Here is a 21,897-nt window from a genome sequence, read left to right on the forward strand (position 1 = left end):
ACCCAGTTTCAACCTGCTTTCCAAAGTGTATCCGAAAACCTTCCGAATCTTGTATTCTGGGGCTATGACGATTAAATCGAGCATAGTGTTAGCTATATGCAGAGATGTAAGTACCTTGTATTCTGTAATAATTTATATGATTTATCATTTACTATACGCTCCAGATGTATGTATTAGGCTATTGTACGAATCACTGTAAGTGACAAAGTTTCTTTAGACCGTAAACATAGCATTGGACGATCGGTTCGAAACATTATGAGAGGCATATTTAATAGTTTTCAATCATTCCCATTGGAAACAAAATGATATAATGAAAATTAACAAAATAAGACTTCGCCAGATTTCAATAATATAAGCAAAGGAAACAATTTAAAATTACCGTTTGTTTACATTAGTTCAATAGTGGCACCGCAATGGAACAGCAAAACATCTTAGTAACAGGGTGCCGTCGAAGAGTTTAGGGCCGCCGATTGCCGTTCTCGATTGTCTACTCGTAGCGTACTTTAATATATTGTCAGTTCAGCAGACATCTTGTCTAGATATTCCACCGGCTATCTTTGGACACGATAAAATGTCATGAATAAGCGCCATGATTCAGTTGGAAAATGATCGAATTCACTTACGTGAGCAAATGTAGAGCGTCGGGCACTAAAAAGCCTAATAATTATGAATGTGTCCTTTATCCAAAACCGGTTTCAGAGGCTCTACATGTTTTAAGACGCCTGTTGATATGACGTATTACCGTATTGATAGTATACTGCTTCTGTTACAGAACGGTAAGTGAACGTTAAAAGACCTGCAGTCAAAAAGTCACATACTCTGCGACCTGGATCAATAGATATTGAAAATAAAGCGGATAAAATTGGTAATTTTTATAATAAAAATTGACTTTCACGATTCACATCAGTAAAACCGCTGAGAACACGCTCAGTCTTTTTACTAACGCCTTGTGTAGAAATATAATGAGAGAAAGTTATTCGGATGACACAGCTGTGAAGGGTTCCAAAGATCTACGCTAACCATGTCGATTGTGTCATACGGCTCTTATAATTTCAGATACCACCAGTACCAGAAACAGGACTCAATGTTTTTGTGTAAACAATCTTTACTTGAGTCCTGTTTTATCAGTTGGTTTTACCGTACTCTTGCTTGGCAATGCAAATTTAAATGCTACGTACCATATAGTATTCAAGATGGGATCGCCAGCTTAGTATACTCAGCGAATTTGCCAAGGGTTAAACCCTCTCCTGCTGTATTACTCGGCTTGCCTCATTAAGGCTCAACTCCTCATATTAAATGCCACGTTGTAAATGGATCTCTGACGTGTGGGTGGACATAGGTTCCATGCCATGAAACGTTACACAAATCCTCACTAAACATGAAGTTCACAGAATCTAGAAAATAGCACCGAGATAAAGGTGCGTAGAGACCGATCTGTGTGAGTAGTTAATATAAATATCGGCCGCTTACGATGGTGAAGTCTTAAAGAAAAGCTAAAAAGAAAAAAGTCAATAGATACACCGAAACCTCGAGTTACATCAGTGGAGGCTTGTCGAAAGAAATTGGTGAGAACTTTATGCATGCGTGTTACTAACTGCATTCTTTTAATTGCATGAATTTGTAAGGTTCTGAATTGTGCACGGCGTTCGCATGGATTGGAAGGAACTATACAATGAGCGCGATAGAAAATTCTGTTAATATTTATTAGTAGCGCTGGCATACGCTGACTGCGTAGCGGATACAGCGTCGTCTAAGTATGTGTATAACATCAAGGATCACGTTTCTGTTTGTAACAACACCTACTGCTTGTGGTGGCAGCCGGTCGATCCTGGTAGCATTGAAACCATTTTCGCAGACGAGCGCTCTGCCAAATTTTCTTTGAGGCGGTCAGAAAAGACTGTGACCGTCCAGGACTGGTTGACGATAGTGCACCAACCTTCGTGGCTTGTCTGCTTTTCTTACTAAAGTGCACCGCCTTTCCTGCTCGTCAGCGTCACGCATTAAATCAACCGTTACCTGTAAAAAGACAATCAACAGGATGGTACATACTTAACTCAAGGGGAATCAATTACTATGAATTGATAGACAGATTTTCTATGTTGATTATATGAAATCATATTGTCACTCTACCACTGACGTGCGCCAAAAAGACAAGCTGCTCAATATTGGTAACGTAGATAGCAATGTTTTAGAATATAAAGAATTCTCCATACACACACACACACACACACACAGACATATATATATTTCAGTGTTTTGACGCTAGGATTTAATGATGAAGTCATTTATGGAAAATTAACGGCCTAATCGAAAATTACCGTTTAAAGCACTGCAACATATTTTGCTACATAACAATTAAGTTGTAAGGCATTTACCTCTCCGATGAAGAAATGACTATCGTGACAGCCATAATCAGGGACAATTTTATCGATTTCTAGATCAGAGGATTGCACGGCTTCTGGCGGTGATCTAAAGCTCCAAAGGCTGACTACAAGCCGGCGCGTGCTCAGCTGTTCATTGTCTACCTCCGGATAAAGCATTGTTTGGTTCCACGTGGGCTCTACCGATAACACTGGATGCGCGCGACGTATGTTCCGCTCTCTGAAAATATCATATCACAAACATGCGCTCTTGTTGTTCCTATCAGATCCCATTGAAACGACGTTCAACGTTGACGCTAACAATTCGTCCTTTTCTATAACATTCAAAGCTGCTCTCTGCATCAATTGATTGTAATTTCATAATGTAATAGACATGCCGAAATCGCACTATACATTTTACTCTACTCTACTGAAAAAACCACTTAGAGTTGTTTGCTAAATTCAATAATGACATCTTGGAACTGGGGGATGCAGCTTGACCAGTTCGGCAATCCGTGATGATTTTCCGTGCTAGTTTAGCGGGTAACGTATTTACTTGCTAATCATGAGTGTACGTTGTGGTCTGGGTTCGAAGCTGAGAACACTGCGAAACGAACGTACGGTTTGTTTCGCGCTGGGAGCCAGCCATCTGATGGAATGGCTAATGGCCATACTGAACATAAAGTATATATATAGGAAGAGAGAGAGATACATATCGATCATCTGGAGGCGTTTTTAAAGTGAAACAGCTAACAAATAATTCATATATTAGGCGAAAAGCCTAGAGTCATGTGACTGTCGGCGGGTATCTCGAATCTTGCGATCCCCTCAAAAATTAGGTGCTCGACAATCTCGCCCAGTATCGAGCAATACGCAGCCGTAATGATAGGTTTCTATATGGAATTGTCACCGGTGACAAAAAGTAGCGTCACCACATCGACATAAAGAGAAGAAAGGTAACTCCAGGGAATCTGAAGCCTAAAGCTAAGCCAGGTATCCCATCTAGAAAGACATGCGTTGTATTTGGCGCAAGTTGAAGGATCTTAAAGATAGGAAAATGCGTAAGAAAAAGAAATGAAGACGGTCAACAAAGATCCGCATTTGGTCTAGTTGCATCTATTGAACAAGGCGATCCAAGAGAAAAAACTCTATAAGATTAGGCAAAGTCATCCTCCTTTATGAGAGTATTGGGCCGCACATGACAAAAATAGTGAAAGACGCCTGGCAAGAACTCAAATACAAAATACCTTGCTACTTGCAGTATTTTCCGGATCGCATGTCTACGTATCCGTTTCCGTACATTCAGCAGTGACGAGGGTCTTAAAACAAGGCTGAACCGCTTCTTTAACACTAGAAATTGACAATTTCTGCCAGCAAAGAAGACAGACGTAAACTTAGAAACACAAATGAATTGTGACGACTAATGGCAAGTTCACAATGAACTATTTTGTTAGTAGAGCTTCAGTAAAACGGTGCTTTTTTTGTTCGATGAATAAACCGACACTACTTGGTTACAGCTTTGTACGAAAAGAGCCTACCTTATTACTCTTATTGTAGATTATAAATATAGAGTATGCATGTATGTTCTATATTAAAAATATTTCACAATCTGCACACCTGTCGCCGGGCATGAGTGTGCACTGTGCATATGGCTTGAGCGATCGCGATGAATGGTGACTTTTCCATGGATGGCGAGCTTTCAATACGCCGACGTAAAGGATGCGCGTTCGAAAGTCGTGACAGATCTGCAGCTGTAACAATAGCAAAATTGATTTCAAACATTGTTATTGCCGCTTTTACCTATTTCGCTCAGGACTGACGCCTCGTTCACGAAATAACTCCATCTATTGCACCATTTGAGTTAGGGCTGAATAACCATACGAACGATATTTAGTACAGAGGTGCCACTTACCATCACTTCCCCACGAATCGGCTCTTGTACATTCTGTAAGCTAATCAAGAACGAACACGTAAATGATACCTTAACTATACTGATAATAATAAAGCGCACAGACACCCTATACAATGTGTTTGCACTAACATTAAGCTGAACATTCATCACCTAACATTGACTGCTTAAACCAACGCCGTAATACCACACGATGACATAACCATTAAAGCCCAACATAAATATATATAGCCACGACAATAGAAGCATCCAGGATTAGAATATAGCAATGGTTATTGACTGCCGCTGTTTAAATGAGGTCGCTTTATTGTAGTAGTCATTGGAGAACTTTAAAGCCATGATTTGAATCAGTGTTAGGGGAAAGCTTGGGCGTAAAAACAATATGACATCAATATAATGTATCACATCGCACACCACCGGTAAGGGATTACTTTACATTTGTGTTTGTATATGTTAGTGTGTGATTCTGTAGAACTGATTCAAGCAGAATCACAGCTTCAGGATGGGTCAGGTCAAGCGGCGAAATAGTAATGGACGACATGACTATAACCTATAAATATCGTATCCGTGTAAAAGCAGTAGACATAATTGGTACACATTTTTATTTAGGAACGATGTCCTACTACCCTAGCTTGAATTAAGAGTTTTGTTTTTAGATCTGTTAGCGTATAGTTTAGTCGATCCCGTCGGTGATTCGCAATGGGCACTCAAACTATACGGTTCTTGGCTCTTCGAGGTAAGGCCAACTGCCTGGCTCTGGTCTGGGTCATCCGGATTAGCAGTCTAGCAAAGATTGTCTAATTTAGCCCTTACACGAAGGTTACTAATGATAATAATAACTATGATGACAATAATTGCGGTCAAAATCATCCGGACGTCACAGAACAATTTCGAAAAATTATCAGGCAGTTTACGCATACAGCTTCGCAAACACCCTCGAATTTCGTTCGCAGAAAAGGTTTCAGGACAATTACAATCGTTGGAAAGGCATAGTTCTAGTGTCAATGCACACAAATTAGATAATTATTATAAATACTATTAGGAAATTTCTGTCCTTTAATGTACTAAGTTTTAAAGAACTTCGAAAAATAGTTTTAGTCGGCAATTAATTCGTTGTGCATGTTTCCATAGAGGGAGGCTTATAAACAACGTGACAAGGACCATAAACAAATGACCTTTGATCCCTAGACGCCACCGCGATGAACAAGTTTTCTACGTATAATACATATTTCCCAATTTATCAAGGCAGATATATTTAAAACTCTCTACTATTTCATATCCGTTACCTCGAAAAACTTACTCGTTCATGATTCATTAGACATTTCCTGATGTTGGCGGTGTCCTGATATTGTTATCTGCAAGTTATATTACATGAGAAGGTCATGGATCTCAGTTAGTTTAGCTGAGGCGAACTTGGAGCTTGGGTAAAAAAAATTTTATAATCAGTAATGCAACGGAGGTCTCACTGAACGTATTCCTCTACGGAAAGTGCGATTAGTCCTATTAAAAACTACACTGTGATACGACTTAACGAAAACATTGGCTTAGGAAACAAATAAAAGCATAGGTAGATATAACACATTACACAGATGAAACATCACAATGACTAAATTAGCGACTGGCGAGTGATGGACAACAACTGGCTTCTTCAGGTTACCGGACAATGAATCTTATCACTATATCGGATATACTAAAACGACAGAGACTACTATCATCTCACGAATTTGACGAAAGCCAGAACTAATGTTTATCCATCCAACGACAAACCGGTCATGCGTCGCCATCGCTACCTTCTTGTCTCACCCGTTGAGACGGGGTACTCGTAGCTAGCTTAGCTGATAAGCCGACGGCAACCAATACCATCAGGCTTGATATCATTAGAAAAAGTGTAAAGTAACTTCAGTAAGCCAATTGTCTGATAAAACTCTTTTGAACTGAAAAAAAACACCAAATTTTCACTTCCCAGTTTTCTGCTGCTTTAGATTTGCTAAATAGCTCTCTTCCTGAAACAGTCGTTTAACAATCTGCCTTCATGATGGTGATGCTGATAATGATAATGTGACTGACGCATATATCCTGACGGAGGACCTATTGAGCAGACAGACCTAATATAATATTCTGTATAAATAGAAGTAGTAAAGATTATTTCGTCTACAAGACTGATCTTTAGCGAACATTAAACGATTTGCTCGAAACGAGTTTTTTCGAGCTAGGTGGCACTGGAATAGCCATATATATATATATATATATATATATATATATATGCAAATGCTTTCGAAACACATTTTTCCTGAAATTGATTATATTCAGATTTAGTGGGTGGATTAATGCTTGCAGTTAATGTACGGATGGGAAGACCGTTGTGATTATAGATGAGACCTCCACTTAAAGAAAACGATTGATTTAGTAGTCTCAAAATATACCAGTATAGTAGGATCATAATCTTCTGTATCTTGTCTCTTATTATTATTATTATTGATAATACATCTAACTAGTCAGTGCTGATAGAAGATTTATTATATTTACTCCAATGGCCGCATTCAACATTGGTTGTTAATAAGGCCTTATCTCGTTACCAATAGTGGGCATATGTATACCTTATAAGATGCCTATCTTACGCCATGTTGGCTACCATTTGATGGTTTCGGTGGCACTATTAACGAGTACGTACACAATCACTACAAGCGCCCCGTTACTGCTTTCATATGCAGTCAACAATAGATAAAAACAGTAGCTTAGGTTTTCAGATGGTGTAATCACTATATAATACCGCCTGGGTGTTTATTGTACTAGAAATGTAGTCCTTTACGTACCTGTTGACACTCTATCTTCGTCTGCTAAGTTCTCCCGAGATGGTGACAAGGTACTTGAGGCTTGATGCATTTGAGGTGCTCGAGTTCGAGACTGGGGGATATGGTTGGAATCACTGGAACACAAAAATCCAATTAATATAAAATGTCTGAGCTAGTTTGTTTATGTTTGATGTAAATAAGACCAAAGCACAACTAGCAAGGGCAGGCCCAAATTCTTACCTTTTGAGCACGACTTCAATTTCGGGCTCTCCATGTGTGCGCGCGATTATCTGGCGTACCTCATCGGCCCCACGGCCCTGTAAGGGGATGCCGTTCCATTCGACCACCTGGTCGCCTACACGCACTTCTCCCTTGGTTAAATTTTCATTCGCCACCTGAGTGACGAACGCTCCCAGACCTCCAAGGGCGTCTTCGCAATAACGTCCGCCAATCACCTCAACACCAAAACCGCTGGCCACGGTCTCCCCTAGGTAAACGCCAAAACGCAAGACAATGACAATTGACAAAACACAAAAAGGGGAACACCTACTAGTACACGTGTAACGGGGTCTATTCCAAAAGCCACTTCTGGATCTCCGCCGAGCGCCGTGGCACGCTGTCAAAATAGCCCTGATTTGGTGTTTTGTCAATCCAGCTTACCATTGGGCGGTACCGAGTGGTCTCTGGGATGGTCCCGTGTGAGCAAAATTCGCTTTATCTGAAAGGGGTATTTGGTGTGTAGCGAGAAGGTTGGCCGGCGTTGCAGCTGCTGTTGTAAAGTGGGTTGGTACTGCTGAAGATCCTCCCGGATGGGTCTGGGAATATCGTTGAGGGCCGCTGAATGAGGCCGCGCTGTAGCCGGGCCCTGGCTGGAGGTAGGCACGACTTGGCAACTTGCTTTGCTGGGTACGCTGTCGAAGTTCCTGTTGTTGTTGCAAAAGCTGGTTGATACCGGGCACTGCTGGCTGTAGTGGCCGGAGTGGGAGCGGTGCTGCTCCTTGCAAAGAGGTCCGATATGGCAGGGGGTTGTTGCCAAGCGGCTGGTCTCTGGGCCCCCCAAACGAACCCGTGGCTCCCGCTGAAATAAGACCTCTGTGAGTACCGATCGGTCGAGCGTCAATTTATCAACAATGATTATACGACTCAGAAGAAATACAGCCAATATTTAACACTACTATAGTGTTGCATATTGATTGTACAGCGAGCTTTAACGTATTTTCTGCGTTCCCTCTCTGCTCCGTCCCGCCAGACAAACGTCATTTATATATATCTAATTTATATGATGAAATTTTATAACAATCAGTGTTCGGAATAAGCTAGGGCATGGTTGGAAAGCTATGCCATTTTCTAACAGGTTTATAGAAATATAAAAGATAAAAAATATTATGTTAAATAACATAATTCTCAAGGCATTGCTTTAGAAGTAATTAAGAAAGGAGGAAGAAAAGTATCTACCATAAGGTCTAGAGCACAAATGACATGTTCAAAACAGGCGACACCATGGGGCACCAGGTAAGCTCTGAAAAAAGTTTTAAAAACTGATTGATGCATCTCGAATATGTAAACATTCCTTAAACTGCTAATCCTAAATTCTGAAGCAGAAAGCACGGCACGAAAACAATCAATTGACCTCAAGCGCGAATTGAACCTGGTTTAATATGGTTAGGTTAGGTCTGCAATCTATTTTTTCTGCCTAAATAACAGTACCCAACCCTGGTGTAGCGTACTTCTTAAAGTAATCAAGCTGGATATTTGGCCAAGTATTTCGATTCTGACATACATATGTGGGGCATGATCAATGGATGCGGCGAAAAGGTAAAAAGACATTTGAGTTCATCCAAATTCACTGTAGGCAGGTTATATGTAATAGTTGCTGCGGACGATAGGACAAACTTGAGAGGCGTTCCTAGTATGCGTAGTCCTTCGTCTTGGAAAGGTTCAATCAGTGGCAGTGTCGTTTCGTCACAGGTTAAATTACGGACGGTTTGAAAGATGTTGGTAGATTTACGTACAGGCACTTACAGACAAGAATATTTCTGATAAAACGTTGAATAGGAGGGAAGGGGAGCAAAAAATCTATAACAAAAAGAATTTCTTCGTATAGTAATAGTATAATAGTACAAAGGTTGCATGACAATGTATGTGTAGCGTGAAACAGACGGACATGTCTGGTGAGGGAGGGACTCCTCGTGTCAACCTCAAAAAAGGCTGATGCCCAATTAGTACTTCGATTGCATTGACAGGTAGAAAGAGGAAAACTTCGATCAAAGGTGCTAATTTCATAAGTGAGACAAATGGGAAGGGAGGGCGATAGGTTAAATTGACTCGTTCGAAGAGCAACCTACACAAAATTCTCCTCCGCGTCAAGTCATATCAAGGAGAAAAGAAACGAACTGACACTAGAAGTAGGTTAAAGTAAAGAGCGAATGATGCTTCATAGATGAATGAAACGAGTGAATCCTTGAGGTGTGAAAGTACATACAATGGAAATATGCATACGTGAGTCTTACTTGGCTCTGTACAGCTCTTTGCATAGACAGGATTGCTTGCAGTGTAGGCGGCACTTGGCACTTTTGCAGGTGAGCGAGGTCTGAAGACATCCCTGAGTCTACTAATCCAGTCCATTCAGGCAATAAGCACGCAGTATAAGAGGGTGGCCAGTCAATCACGAATCAGTCAATCACTGTTGCCATCATGATCCTCATTTGCATCATCATAGTCGGTGTACTAGCAATGAGAACTGGCATTAATGAATAAAGGTATTCGAACGAAAAGTACCAATAATAGCGATTGCCATGGTAGAAATATGTAATAGAAAGAGCAGTTGTTATCGTCATTCGAAAGAACCGCCATCAGCTACCCAATTTAATTCAGAATTATCAATCAAGAGACAGGCCTCTTCGGCTCGTGCAGTATTTATTGGGCCAGTACGACCACATATAACTGCCATATAACTTGTCGATTAAGTTGCTTTAATGGTTTGCGGTTCTTAATGGTTGAGCGATTTTCTGAGAGCCATCGATCAACATTTAGTGAAGTCATCAATCAGTCAGCAAACAACATCCCTCACGCTACAGGGCCGTTTCTAACTAATCAGGCTTGATTAACTCACTAAACCCGGTAAATACATACCATAATACTGTATATATGAAATTATATATAGTCGGATACGAACTTCAGCAAACAGAAATTGATACTTGTGGGGTGAAGACTTGTGCAACACTCACATAGCCATGGTTATCTTGCTTTTTGTCATCCAGCGATCTTTCTTATAATACTCTTTAAAACCAGGTAAGTTGCAGGCCATGGCATTAAACGGAGTAGCAGCAGAAGAATGAGTACATCAGTCATCATCAATCACTATCATCATTCCGACCGCAACAGTCATTAGCATAGACTCATAATAACAGTCATCATTTCACAATACTAATTCGATAATCAGAATACCGACAGCTATTTATCAAGCACCATCTACAAGTAATTGGAGGGTCGACTATGGGTACGAGTAATACTTTTGTCGGAAAATGATCTATCATGGGACCTTCAGGCAAAAAATGGCGTACCTGTATTATAGACAAGCTCAGACTAGTTTAACGACGGCTACGCTGCAGAAGTCGCCCACGCGAGGTGGAAAAGGAAACTTATTTAGCCTACACTTAAGTTGAGTTGCTTTTGAAGCAACGGAAGGAATTCTACTTTCGAACAGTAAAGAGGACGGACGGGTCTCAGGCGTTGCAGTGAGTAACGCTAAGCGGCACTGATCAACCTGTAGTGATCTACTGGAACTTACAAAAGCGCATATGACGTTGACTTGACAGTGGCACGCTGCCAAGGTTTTCAAGCACTCCTCTCGATCTGGTGGGCATGTCGGGAAGTAACGGCATGGCTGGTGTGGCCATCGAGTCGGAGGGCGTCATCTCAGGATCCGTCGTGAACGGCGAGAAATCGGCTGACATCATCAACGGCTCAACGTACGGAACGGATGTCGAAACCACGTCTCGGTGACGCCGACCCGCCATCGCCATCCTGTAACATATAGCATCGTCGCACAAGTTTATGGTCTCTGTCTTTACTACCTCTCGGCTCACTCACGAAGACCATCGGCAGTACTTAACCAGCATTCGAATATGTATACGTTAACCGCAAGAAAAACGAAAGAATCGTTACGATCCTTACAGCTATAGAACAATGATTAAGTGGAACGTGTCGTGTTATGTCGTGCTAGAATGAAGTTTTGACTGATAGGAGAAAAATTTAACGGAATACGAGCCGGAAAATATAAACATGATACTTTTAGGCAAGCAACAACTATTTATATACATGCAGAGCACCAGGTGCGGTAAGCTAAATTACGGAAATTCGAAAACAGATATCCGGAGTAGATGCCTAAGAAGTTGAAGGAGTTACGTATGACATAGAAAATTCTACGCTTTACATGCAATCGCAAAATATGTTGTGCAGACCCACGTTAGTAACTAGTGACCACGCTAGTAACAAGAAGAGGGATCGATGACGGATCCTGGATATTGAACAAACAGGCTTATGTTTGAATTTGGTAAAAGGTATAAAAGTATAATCAGGTCAGATCTCTTGTGGATCTGTTTCCGCTGCTGGTGCCTACCGATCGTCATACATATCCATTGAATAGCCAGGATCGGGCTGGCCATGGCTGATTCCAGCCGGGCCGAGGGTCTCGGGGTATCCGCCGGTCGCGGGGTATTCGTCCCCCAGGCTACGACCGCGAAAGAGCGGAGGCCGCGAAGAGGGCCCGATCGCTCCGTTGCGCTGAGGTATCGTTGCATAAAGGTCGTCCTTGTAGTAACCGGGCTGATGGATGCCGGCAGCTGTTCTCACAGCTCCATAGCCTGATGTCGAAATAGGTTGCCCTAGAGGTCTCTGAACACCGCCAAGTGGCCCTTCCATAGTAAGACTTTTCTGGCCGCGTGCTCTGCAACCAGAATTGCCGTAGCATCGGAAATAAATAGCCACCAACGTCTATTGTCAACAGAGTCAACAAGAGCAAGTGGAGTAAGCTCACGCTTATGCAGTGGTTCATACTTACTCAGCTTGGATATAAGTTTTACCTTAGTCCCAAAATTTGAATGAGTGCTTATATATTGAATACTAACTGGATCTGTTTCGTAGCTATTTAGAACATCAGTATCATGTCACAGACATTCCGTACAAAAGCCTTATGAAGGCGACCTCTGCGCAATGGCTTCCCGCAAAGTGCAGGAGTGCTCGTTTCTCCTCAAATTGGGCGGAACCACTCTCTCTGATTGCAAAAGGCTAAGTTAACCTTTTGCGGTAAAGGCACTGAGCTTCAATGAAACTGGACATAGGCCACTGTCCTTTTCTAGCTAATCTATTAATGCACATTTCATTTATAATTATGCGCTCTGTTAGATGCCCGCCAATTTCATTCTGACTTCTAAGCTTCACCATTCGCAGCATGCAAGTTTTAGATACTTCCTTAGAAAGCTAACAACAATGCATTGACGTGATATAAGTGTAGAAAACAAACAATGAATAGATCCGGTGGTAAAAGACTTATTTTATCCTAAGAATTAGTATAATATAAATCTAATTCACAGTAAATGGACTAGTGAGAAGCGCCAGATTAAGTGATAACTTATCCTAGAAGGTATTTATATATCTTGTTAGATTGATACTTTTTGGTGAACTTTTTGTTGTAGTTAAAGTGAAACAACAAATTGGGTTTTATCGATGCTCACTGCTAGTGCTATTTCTGCTTAGGTTTCCATGTCGAAAAATTTACCCCAGCCACGTTTATAATTGGTTATATCGTATAGCTGTGAGTAACCTATTCGACTTTACGATATCTTAAATCACGATAACGAAATCCTTATGACCACATACAGAATCGCATCGATGCTCTCAATTTGTGTACAAATTTTTATGATAGTTGTTGCACTGAGTTACCTTACATCACCGGCCCACGACCATATGGGTCGGCGTAAAGTGGAAAAGTAGGAAACAGGATTGTACAGATTACGAATTTGCTGAGAGATTGTCAGAACTAACCAATCTCAGAATAGGGTTCGATCTAATGAGCAGTTTCAAACAAAGTCTTTTGATCGTTGGAAATCTCATCTGTTAAAGTAGCAGGAAATGTGCCCAAACTATTGCAATAAAGAACGAATTTACAAAATGCAACACAGTTTTAACAAAGGCACTTCAATACCATCTCTATGATACATGAGGCAAGAAATATAACAATGATTAGGGTGGGCATTCAAACCAGAAAATCAGCGCCAAATGTCTGATTGGTGCCACGTGCGGTGCACCTTAGCAATGTTACACGCGGATTCATCATATGACCTTTTTTTGGAAAGAAATGCCAGCGTGGCAGTAACTCTTGATCTGAAGTGTAGCATTGGAAAAGTGCACAAAAGACAGTCGCCAATCAATTGGCGCTCTCCACGTTGCTTATTTCGTTTGTGCTTAGCTTAGGAGGACCGTTTTCCCCCTATGTTTGTGCACATTTCGAGTATCAGTCACAGAGTGACGCCTGAAGTTTGAAGCTCTAAAATAGTAGTAGATATAATGGCCTGTAAACATCAGCCATTTGTGCATGTTTCCCACCCCGAACAACTAGCGACTCTATCCTTAACCATTGAAATTTTAAGAAAAAACACACTTTTTATTGGCAAAAAGTTGAATAGAGGAAGAAAGTTTCACGACGGGCGAGAAACTTATGACCGCGCTTGGTTCGCAGACATGTTAGCATCGAACATATTCGGATGCACAGATGCACACGTGTAGCATATTCCAGAGTACAACATCTATGTTGTATGTCCTATCTGTTCTATGAGTTTGCTACCTACGTCATTACAATTTTATACCATGTAATACGTTCTTAGGATAGTTTATAGGCACTGCTTTAAGATGCCGCTATGGAAGTATGCATAGTTAAATCCATTATGTATTATAATAATTTGCCTATCTCCTGGTACTTTACCAGATGTAAAATAAAAACACTGTTCAAACTATCAAGCATATATGTGTCTATGGTTGTGCTTGAAAAAAATCTGGAAGGTTGTTTTAGACGAAGATGGAAGAGCGCATCGTATACACATACATTGTAATTAGATTGTGGCTTGGATTTAATCATGGATAGTTTTTTATGCCAGAATATTAGATGACCATTATCACTAGCCAACGTTTAGTACAATCGGGTTGGCTTTTTGGACTTAGACGAAATGCAAGGTTGGTATGTGCCAATATTTAGATCATTCCTAACCTGGCTCTATGCGTCCCTTCATGCAATATGATTCATAGCCACGGTAGGCTTAATTATTAGTTTCGTCCTTTCTTATCAACAGCAAAGCTTTTGTCATCTAACGGACAAACATGTTGCCTCTAGCATTGTCGAATGATTAAATTCTTCACATAAAATCGAGCGCAAATAATGGCCTATACATAGAGTCTCATTTCTGATTTATATTACCCAGTTTCTAGCTAAATTTTGACATCTTTCAGAACATTAATTAGCCTTAGACCAGCTCAAAGCCACAAGACTTTGACAAAGGCACTATATCATGATAATAGTTATTCTGTCTCAACAGTCTGCGTAACGCCTACATTCAGACCTATATGGACCTACCAATCCTTATCTACGTCTAAACGTAATAGATATGTGCTTATGCTAATGACATTGAGAGTTTTGGCTCCTATGGCTGAAAAATAAGCCAATTTGCAAGTCTTTGAAATATAGGCAAAGCTTAAAATCGAGTAAAAAATGCGTCCCCAAAATACCACTTAGGTAGTCTATTGATGCAAACTATTCTACTATTAAACCGCTAAATTGACTGAAGCAGACGACAAGCGTAAGACAAGACACTTAATTTCTGTTACGTTCTAAGCAAAACTGACTTCTTCAGACGTTTGTGTGCTGTCATTTATGTTGGTAGGAGATAGTAGTAGTACTCACAATGGATCGTATTGCTGTGTGGCGTAACCGTAGGCTGTGGATGGTCTCTGCGATGTCATAAAGTGCTGCTGTCCCGTCTGCGTACGCAGATCCCTCTGCAAATAATCGTCTATAGCGTTCAACACGCTCCGTTGTTGCACACGATTGCCAAAACCACCCATTGCGCCCATCGCAGCGCTCAATGTTGGGTGGTGCAGTCCCCCTGTGGGGTGACCTAATGCACCCGTACCGTATAAGCTTGGGTCTGCCGCCACACCGTCTCGGTAGCCCGGCACTGTACAATACAGCATACGTAGAACATAAGCTAGCATCAGTGCGTTGTGTCATGTCAAATCACGTATCTGTATTGTATATGATACTTAGAATTATAAAATAGTACATTTATATAATAGAAACAAGTAAGCATCTTTAAGAACATGACTTTTTGATGAGCTAATATATAGCAAGAATATATATGCATTACTCATATATATATATATATTTGAATTTATTAGCTATACTAAAATTTAGATACATTTGGATTTAGGCGAGTGAGTCGTGTGAGATACAGCGATACAGATCTTCAAAACTGGAATATAGTCCAACCAAAAAATCGAGAAAACGAACTACAATACCCCTCAGCATACCGAAGACAATTTACTAAAATACTAGACAAGTTTTTACTGGATCCACACACAAGCGTATGTGTATTAATTTTCAACAGGCGAAAATGGATACGTACGCATCCGGGTATGCTTATGATTCGAAGTCTGTATGTCTCATTGGTGTGCATTTCGGTGGCGGCATTGACAAATAGGGAGAAGGGAATAAATACGCGTGCACTGCACGTCTATGGCAGGTGCCACTCCTACCTTGCTGAGCTTGGCCGAAAGTTTGGGCCTGTTGCAGTCGATGTAGTTTCCATAACTCGTCCTGCAGTCTTACGTTACCTTCAATCTGCTGTCGCCTTCGTGCGATTTCCGCCTGCGATTGAAGATATATTTAAGAAGAGCTAAGGAAGTTCTACATTTCAACACTGATATTCCGTGTAGAAGTGATTCAAAATAAAATCTTGTCATTTAAAGACCTATAGGTATTAACGGCATTTTATTATTGCCGCTCAGTGTACTACAATACGGCATCACAAATGATGTGACAGTATCTTGTATAAGAACAGTCCTCGAAATAACAGTATTTGATGTTGCATCGCGTGATGTATGCCACAGTCAACCAATCATTAACTTTTCCTTTTTCGAATATTGCCTTTATTAGTTATTCATTGCCCTCCCACTTAGATGGTAAGTAGGCCAAACATTTTTCATTAACGAACGAGTATAGAGACTTGCTCCATATCATCTTAGTAAAAGAACAGTGGTTCTCTCTAGATTCTTGAATTAAGCTTGCGATATACGAACAAGGCTTCTAGTATAACGGCACAACGACACAAGTTTTTTTTTAATTAGCCGAGTTACTTAAATTTTAGTTTGAATTGCAGGCCATTATATATTGTTAAACAGCGTGCAGGTATAGACGTACATATGAAATTTCATTATCTAGTCCCTAACTTTAACACGCTGTAGTTAGCGTTTTCCTGTCTGGCACCTATCTAAACGGACCTGAAGAACGATCGCTTTGCTTAAAAATTCGCCTAAATGTTTCCAGTTCTACGCGCGGTACTGCCGTTGAGTAAGCTATGGAGCGCTGGACCCTAGCACGAGACAACGCGTGCTTTCGCTCGACTACACTAGCTCATACGTCTCTAAGCTAGATAAGCGAATGCGTTACTACAAGACCGTCAAGGAGATTCGAAAATGTGTACAACGCCGTCAAAAAATATTTCAGTGACGACAGCAATAATCGACAAACATGGTTTATGTACAATAGGAAATAATTTGTGCGGCGGGGAAATAAGGGGGCTGAGCCAGATGGGGAAGGACTACCTTAATCTTTGCCTTGCGCTCTTCTCTGGCAGGATCTTCCTCGTCTTCGGACACATAGGGCGACGGGTGCCACGATCTCGGCTTCGATCGACTCCTCGCTTGGCCGCCTAGAAAGAGTAGCGCGAACGTCTGTATTATGTCATCAAAGCAAAGGGTGTCTCGGTATTTAACAATACGCACGCGCAGACTGAGTGTCATTCTTTTTTGTATACTGAAATAGAAAAAAAGAAGTTGTCCCTGACCAAATTAATTGAGTCGCATGTTTGACCTAAAGATGAACTGAGGTTAAGCGCGACCCGCTGCCAGCAAATCGAATAGGGGGAAACGGGTTAAAGTAATGGCCTATTTGTTTCAATCCGAAAAGTGCCGTGGCAATTTTTCAACCTGTAGTAACTAGCATATTTAGCTAGAAACAAACACTCTGTGTGCAGCTCCTTTTTATTGGAACAAAAGATAGGGAACTCATGTTCACGTCCTTACGAAATGTGTAATTTTGCTATTGTGCCATGGCGTACTGCGGCGAGTGCTTCAACGAGCGTTCTAAAAAAATATTCAATCAAACGTTAGAAATTAGGTGATTTTCTAGTGATACGCTTGTTTTGACATCATTTACACATCATAAGATCTATGACTTGGACGACGTTTGATCAGGCCGCTACTCAGGACTACATATTTTTTAAAACAGTAAAAGTGAAAAAAGATGTGGGGGACGGTTACTGATTCAAACTTCTGTTCTATTTATGCCTGGCCGAAGTGCGTTTACAGGTTTTGAGCGAATTTTTGATGCTATAGACCCTTTTATATCTACCACCGACAAATATATGTATTAAAACTTTTTGGCTGTAATTAGAAAATGGTATATGTTGAGTATATTCCAAATTAGCCTACCGACTTAATGCCGACTGACGAAATTATTGCAACTAAGGCAAAATAGACTCATTGTAACAAAACCCTTTTCAGTCACTGGTCAGCGAATCTCGAACCACAGATTGAACTCGATTATTCAAGTTTACGTAGCCTCGCCCGTTGACTTGTAGAGCATGCATGCTTATGACTGTCCATCTACTCGTATGTGGGAGGTCAAAATGTGACATGTGTTGTTGATTATCGACCAGGGAACAACTAAGGGCGACAGGTGTTACACTGACCTGCCAATAGAGGCTGTGGGGTCCTTGTGGGACGGCCAAGCGCCGACCGGGCCCGCAAGGGTAGCATATGGTGGTGTTGCGACATTGTGCCTATAGGCCCGATCAGCGGATCATACGCTCTCCCCCGTCCCAGGGGATCAATGGCATCCATGTCGAGCATGGAATACTGGCGGAGCGGAATCGACGGACCGAACCCGGATCGAATAGCCGGGCCTATGAAAACACAAAAGACACGAAGCAAAACTTCTCACAGAACGATGCGATAACTACGTATACCACTACATTGCCTACATACACCTACAATTCATTAGATAATTCAGTACGGCGGGATAATATAACAGCATGCGTGGAACACCTTACAGACCATTATCGAGGCGGCAGCTATATACCATGCCAGTGTCCTTCAGTGTGACTTTCGCAATGAAGTATTATTGTATATCGAGTTATTCAGCCACAGTTGATGCAGTATTGACAAGCAAGTGTATGTCTGTCGGTGACGCGAGGGCTGAATTCGGTACCAATTCGATATGATAAACAGTACAAATAGTCAAAATTATTGTTGCTGGTTGTCTGGCATAGTGCAGTGAACAGTAGATAGGTTCAGAATTTGTATCCGTTTAGGGCATGCCTTATGTGCACTCATGCATCAATATATACTTCTGCATATTTCAAGCTAGATGTGTTTACTTCATCGATAGAAGATAACTCTGGTAGAGGAAAAGCCCAAAGTCGTCCATGACAAAGGACGCTTTTCTCACATGTTGTTTTACTCGGATTCTATAAACTAATCGATCTATCATGTAGCCGTCATCGTACGTTTCCGTTTTTTAATGAACTTATTTACTCCTTCTCACCAGAAATCCTCAAATCGTTATATGTGGATACACTGTGTACAAAAGACCTTAAGCTCCTGCAAGGTAACTTCATTATGTGTAGCTTAACCTTGTGTACAACTTTATCTTGTCTACCAGGTTTTCCTACTTCATAGCCTTGTTTAACTAGCGCAACTATGCCATATACAGGTTGTTGCTTGCCGCCTTCTCAAGCAAAGTTTGAAACAGCAAACAACGAATTTCCGAATTGTACCTTTTTTTTGCATCAAAAACGCTCAAACGCGGCCTAAAACAAAAAAAAAATCCGCTCATTGCACAGTGTAAATAAATATGGCCTAAAGAGAAAAGACGCAATATTTCTGAATGTTAATAAACACTGGAGAGGAAGCAACGTTATTACCCATGTACCAACTCAATACCGAACGACCATCAAGTGGGCAAAGTGCTTCTAGTTATCTACACAATAAATCTGGTGCTTAGGTAAACAGCGAGCTTTCAAAGCCACAACTCATTCAAGTGCCTCTAGCTTATATCGTGATCACGGTAAAATATAATTGCGAACTTCTTTTATTGATCATTGCCATACACATGCAACGTCTTATACGTTTTTACGAAAATAATTGAAATCGGTTCTTCTGCAGGGGAAGAATAAAAAATTCGAATGTGTATAACTCGGTTGTTCAGAAGAACAAACGCGCCCGTCGGGCGAATCGTTTTCTCATGAGCCGTCTACTCTAAAGCTCGAACTGAATCGGTTTTTCCATCGTTGCCATCACAAAAATGATTTCGACATGGTAGCTTCCTACCGACCGTTTTCCTGTACATTAACATTTTGCATTTTTTACCAGAACCCTTTGTCCGCTATAGTTTATGCACACCTCTCCATAATCTACACATTACAAACATTATACCAAATCTTTGCTTTGTTGTTAGCATATTTTTATTGCTATTAGTAACGTATCATTTCCTATACGACTAGAAATCGGATCGTTTTATTATTAGTACTTTTGTAGCGGCAACTTTTTTCCGTCTTACGCGCCTGCCTTACTATACCTTCCTTTTTTGGCTAAAGGCTGTTATAATACGTGAGTTTTGTCGGGTCATTCTTTGTGCTGTAAAAGCTGGAGATGCCCGAAGTCGCCGGTCAGCTCTCGACCCATCAGAAAGCGCGGCGGCGTTCGTGTAGTTCGCTAACATTAAAATAGACGTATTGCAACCCATTGTCCGATTTCAAACATATCGATAAGCTAAAAGGGTACAAAACTGAGAAAAGGGCGGTCACGACATTCTTGGTGACTGTCGTCTATAACGAGACAATTTCCCAATAAGAGCTATGATTATTCACAGAATATACGGCCTTTCTGCCTTCTACGGCGAATATTCTCTCGCACGTAATTTCATTTTGTCACCCCGCTTCCCCATAGGCTTCGAGAACCTCTCGTGAAAGCCCAAAGGTACTTGGACAGGCGAGCGCCTAGGCGGTTCAGGTGCATTAGTAGGCTAGTGTCGGCCTATAGCTCACGATAGTATGGCTAGTATTATTGGTTCCGGTAGTTACACGTCCGTCAATTGCCCGAATACGTCATTAATGTAGGTTTCGTCTCTGTGTTTCTCAAACAGGTAATCTGCAATTATTTTGTAGATAATCAACTCAAAACTTGAAGTTAATCTAATGTGCTAATCTATTGCGTAAAAAGCAATCGGCTATGGCCGGTTATATTCCAAGTCTGTCTACGAGCGTTGCACCGTAACTTTTCTATCAACCCATTCGGCGCAGTTGCATAGGATTCAGACAGAGTGATTTCTCTACAATAATTTCCAAAGATATCGATTGGTCTTTCAGATTCGTAAGAAGCATATGATATTATATTATAAGGCATCCTCAAGAGCATGTATTGGAGGTGATTATGATACACAAACGGCAACTATGAATGTTTAGTTGTATTTGTCAAAAACTTTAATCTGTGTGCAACATGCTATGTACTTGGGCACGCTGCTTCGGATTACCACTTGGTCGATTTCTTTTGATAAGCTACCGTTTTCTTTTAGTTGCTTTTTTTAAGTATGAAGGATTTAACGAGGACGAATACTTAGTCCTCCTTCAGCATCATATTAGATTCGAACCTAACTGGTCCTTGCATACGCTCTTGGATTTTATTTAGATTCTTGTTCTTGCTTACTTTGGCTTATCCGTCTCTCAGGTGCCACTAGTCATGCAAGCTAGCAACTGCTCACTAGGCAGTAGTCGGCTTTTGAATTGAACACTACACGTATATTCTTTAATCGCAGCGTCTTCTACTACCGAAACGAATTGGAGTTTGTTTTATTAGCCGGCTCAGCTCTTGGGCTTATCCAGTGTCCTCACACAGGATCAGTGTACCATCGAATCCAGTAAAAATAACGCTTCGATTAGTTGGTAATCGTCTGCGTGAGAAAGTAGATTAGGATGCAGTTACAGCTGAGAACAAGCAATACAAAGGCGGTAAGCTATGAAAAGCTCTAACGTCTTTTGAAAACTCTCAGTATTGGAGTCGTTGAAACCTCTTGTTTGTCCTTTCGTTTTGTACCGTTTTTCCTTCCCTTTAGCAGTCTTCATACGCATCGTCGTTATTACTAGAGCAGCAAATGCTTCTACGAAGTTTGCTCCGTCGGTCTGTCCGTTGCCGGTCAACACAACGTGTCTTCGATTACAAAGGCCAATTATTGGTCCATTGTTATAACAAGGGACGAAACTATACGTCCTGCAGCCGTTAAGCTCTTCAGTCGATAATTACCTAAATTCTGAAATGTAAGATGGTTTGAGCTCTCAAAACGCCGTTCCTTGAACCTTCTTAATCATATACTCGTTGATGTTTTTTTCCTTCCCGACGGCTTGACTTCGAGTTCATCCTCATGCGTGTCATTCTACCCTAATTAACAATGCATATTTAAGAATTTCCTCAGCTTTAATGTTAAGCTTGTTGTAGCTGGCTGAACTATTAT

The 21,897-nt window shown here is 41.0% G+C and overlaps 2 protein-coding genes across 9 annotated transcripts in view; both read right to left on the bottom strand.

The window, feature by feature from the left end:
• LOC111248319 (uncharacterized) overlaps positions 1 to 3,578 on the bottom strand; it is an 11,691-nt gene extending 8,113 nt beyond the window's left edge. Inside the window, exons 1-3 of the mRNA XM_086983927.1 lie at positions 2,917 to 3,578; positions 2,376 to 2,601; positions 1,804 to 2,016 (exon numbers count right to left, since the gene is read on the bottom strand). Coding sequence (XP_086840053.1) covers positions 1,888 to 2,016; positions 2,376 to 2,601; positions 2,917 to 3,083 — 522 coding nt within the window. The 5' untranslated portion in view covers positions 3,084 to 3,578 and the 3' untranslated portion in view covers positions 1,804 to 1,887. The remainder of the gene's footprint in view (positions 1 to 1,803; positions 2,017 to 2,375; positions 2,602 to 2,916) is intronic.
• Positions 3,579 to 3,977: 399 nt separating this feature from the next.
• LOC111248316 (uncharacterized) overlaps positions 3,978 to 21,897 on the bottom strand; it is a 64,715-nt gene continuing 46,795 nt past the window's right edge. For 2 of the 8 annotated variants that reach the window (XR_015323930.1, XR_015323935.1), the window contains exons 13-25: positions 18,083 to 18,295; positions 16,935 to 17,041; positions 15,867 to 15,978; positions 15,016 to 15,289; positions 11,683 to 12,009; positions 10,852 to 11,087; positions 9,572 to 9,672; positions 7,722 to 8,139; positions 7,302 to 7,548; positions 7,083 to 7,195; positions 5,570 to 5,624; positions 4,273 to 4,312; positions 4,011 to 4,111 (exon numbers count right to left, since the gene is read on the bottom strand). Coding sequence is in view for 2 of the 8 variants with exons in the window: in XM_086983902.1 (XP_086840028.1) it covers positions 5,584 to 5,624; positions 7,083 to 7,195; positions 7,302 to 7,548; positions 7,722 to 8,139; positions 9,572 to 9,672; positions 10,852 to 11,087; positions 11,683 to 12,009; positions 15,016 to 15,289; positions 15,867 to 15,978; positions 16,935 to 17,041; positions 18,083 to 18,295 (2,189 nt within the window). In the remaining 6 variants the exon portion in view is untranslated. Of the gene's footprint in view, positions 4,112 to 4,272; positions 4,313 to 5,555; positions 5,625 to 7,082; positions 7,196 to 7,301; positions 7,549 to 7,721; positions 8,140 to 9,571; positions 9,673 to 10,851; positions 11,088 to 11,682; positions 12,010 to 15,015; positions 15,290 to 15,866; positions 15,979 to 16,934; positions 17,042 to 18,082; positions 18,296 to 21,897 lie in introns of those variants that run through there. The other 6 variants (XR_015323932.1, XR_015323931.1, XM_086983902.1 and 3 more) reach the window with 6 other exon arrangements.

The sequence above is a fragment of the Varroa destructor genome, unplaced genomic scaffold, assembly GCF_002443255.2.
Source record: "Varroa destructor unplaced genomic scaffold, Vdes_3.0 BEIS01000003.1, whole genome shotgun sequence".
Lineage (NCBI taxonomy): Eukaryota > Metazoa > Arthropoda > Arachnida > Mesostigmata > Varroidae > Varroa > Varroa destructor.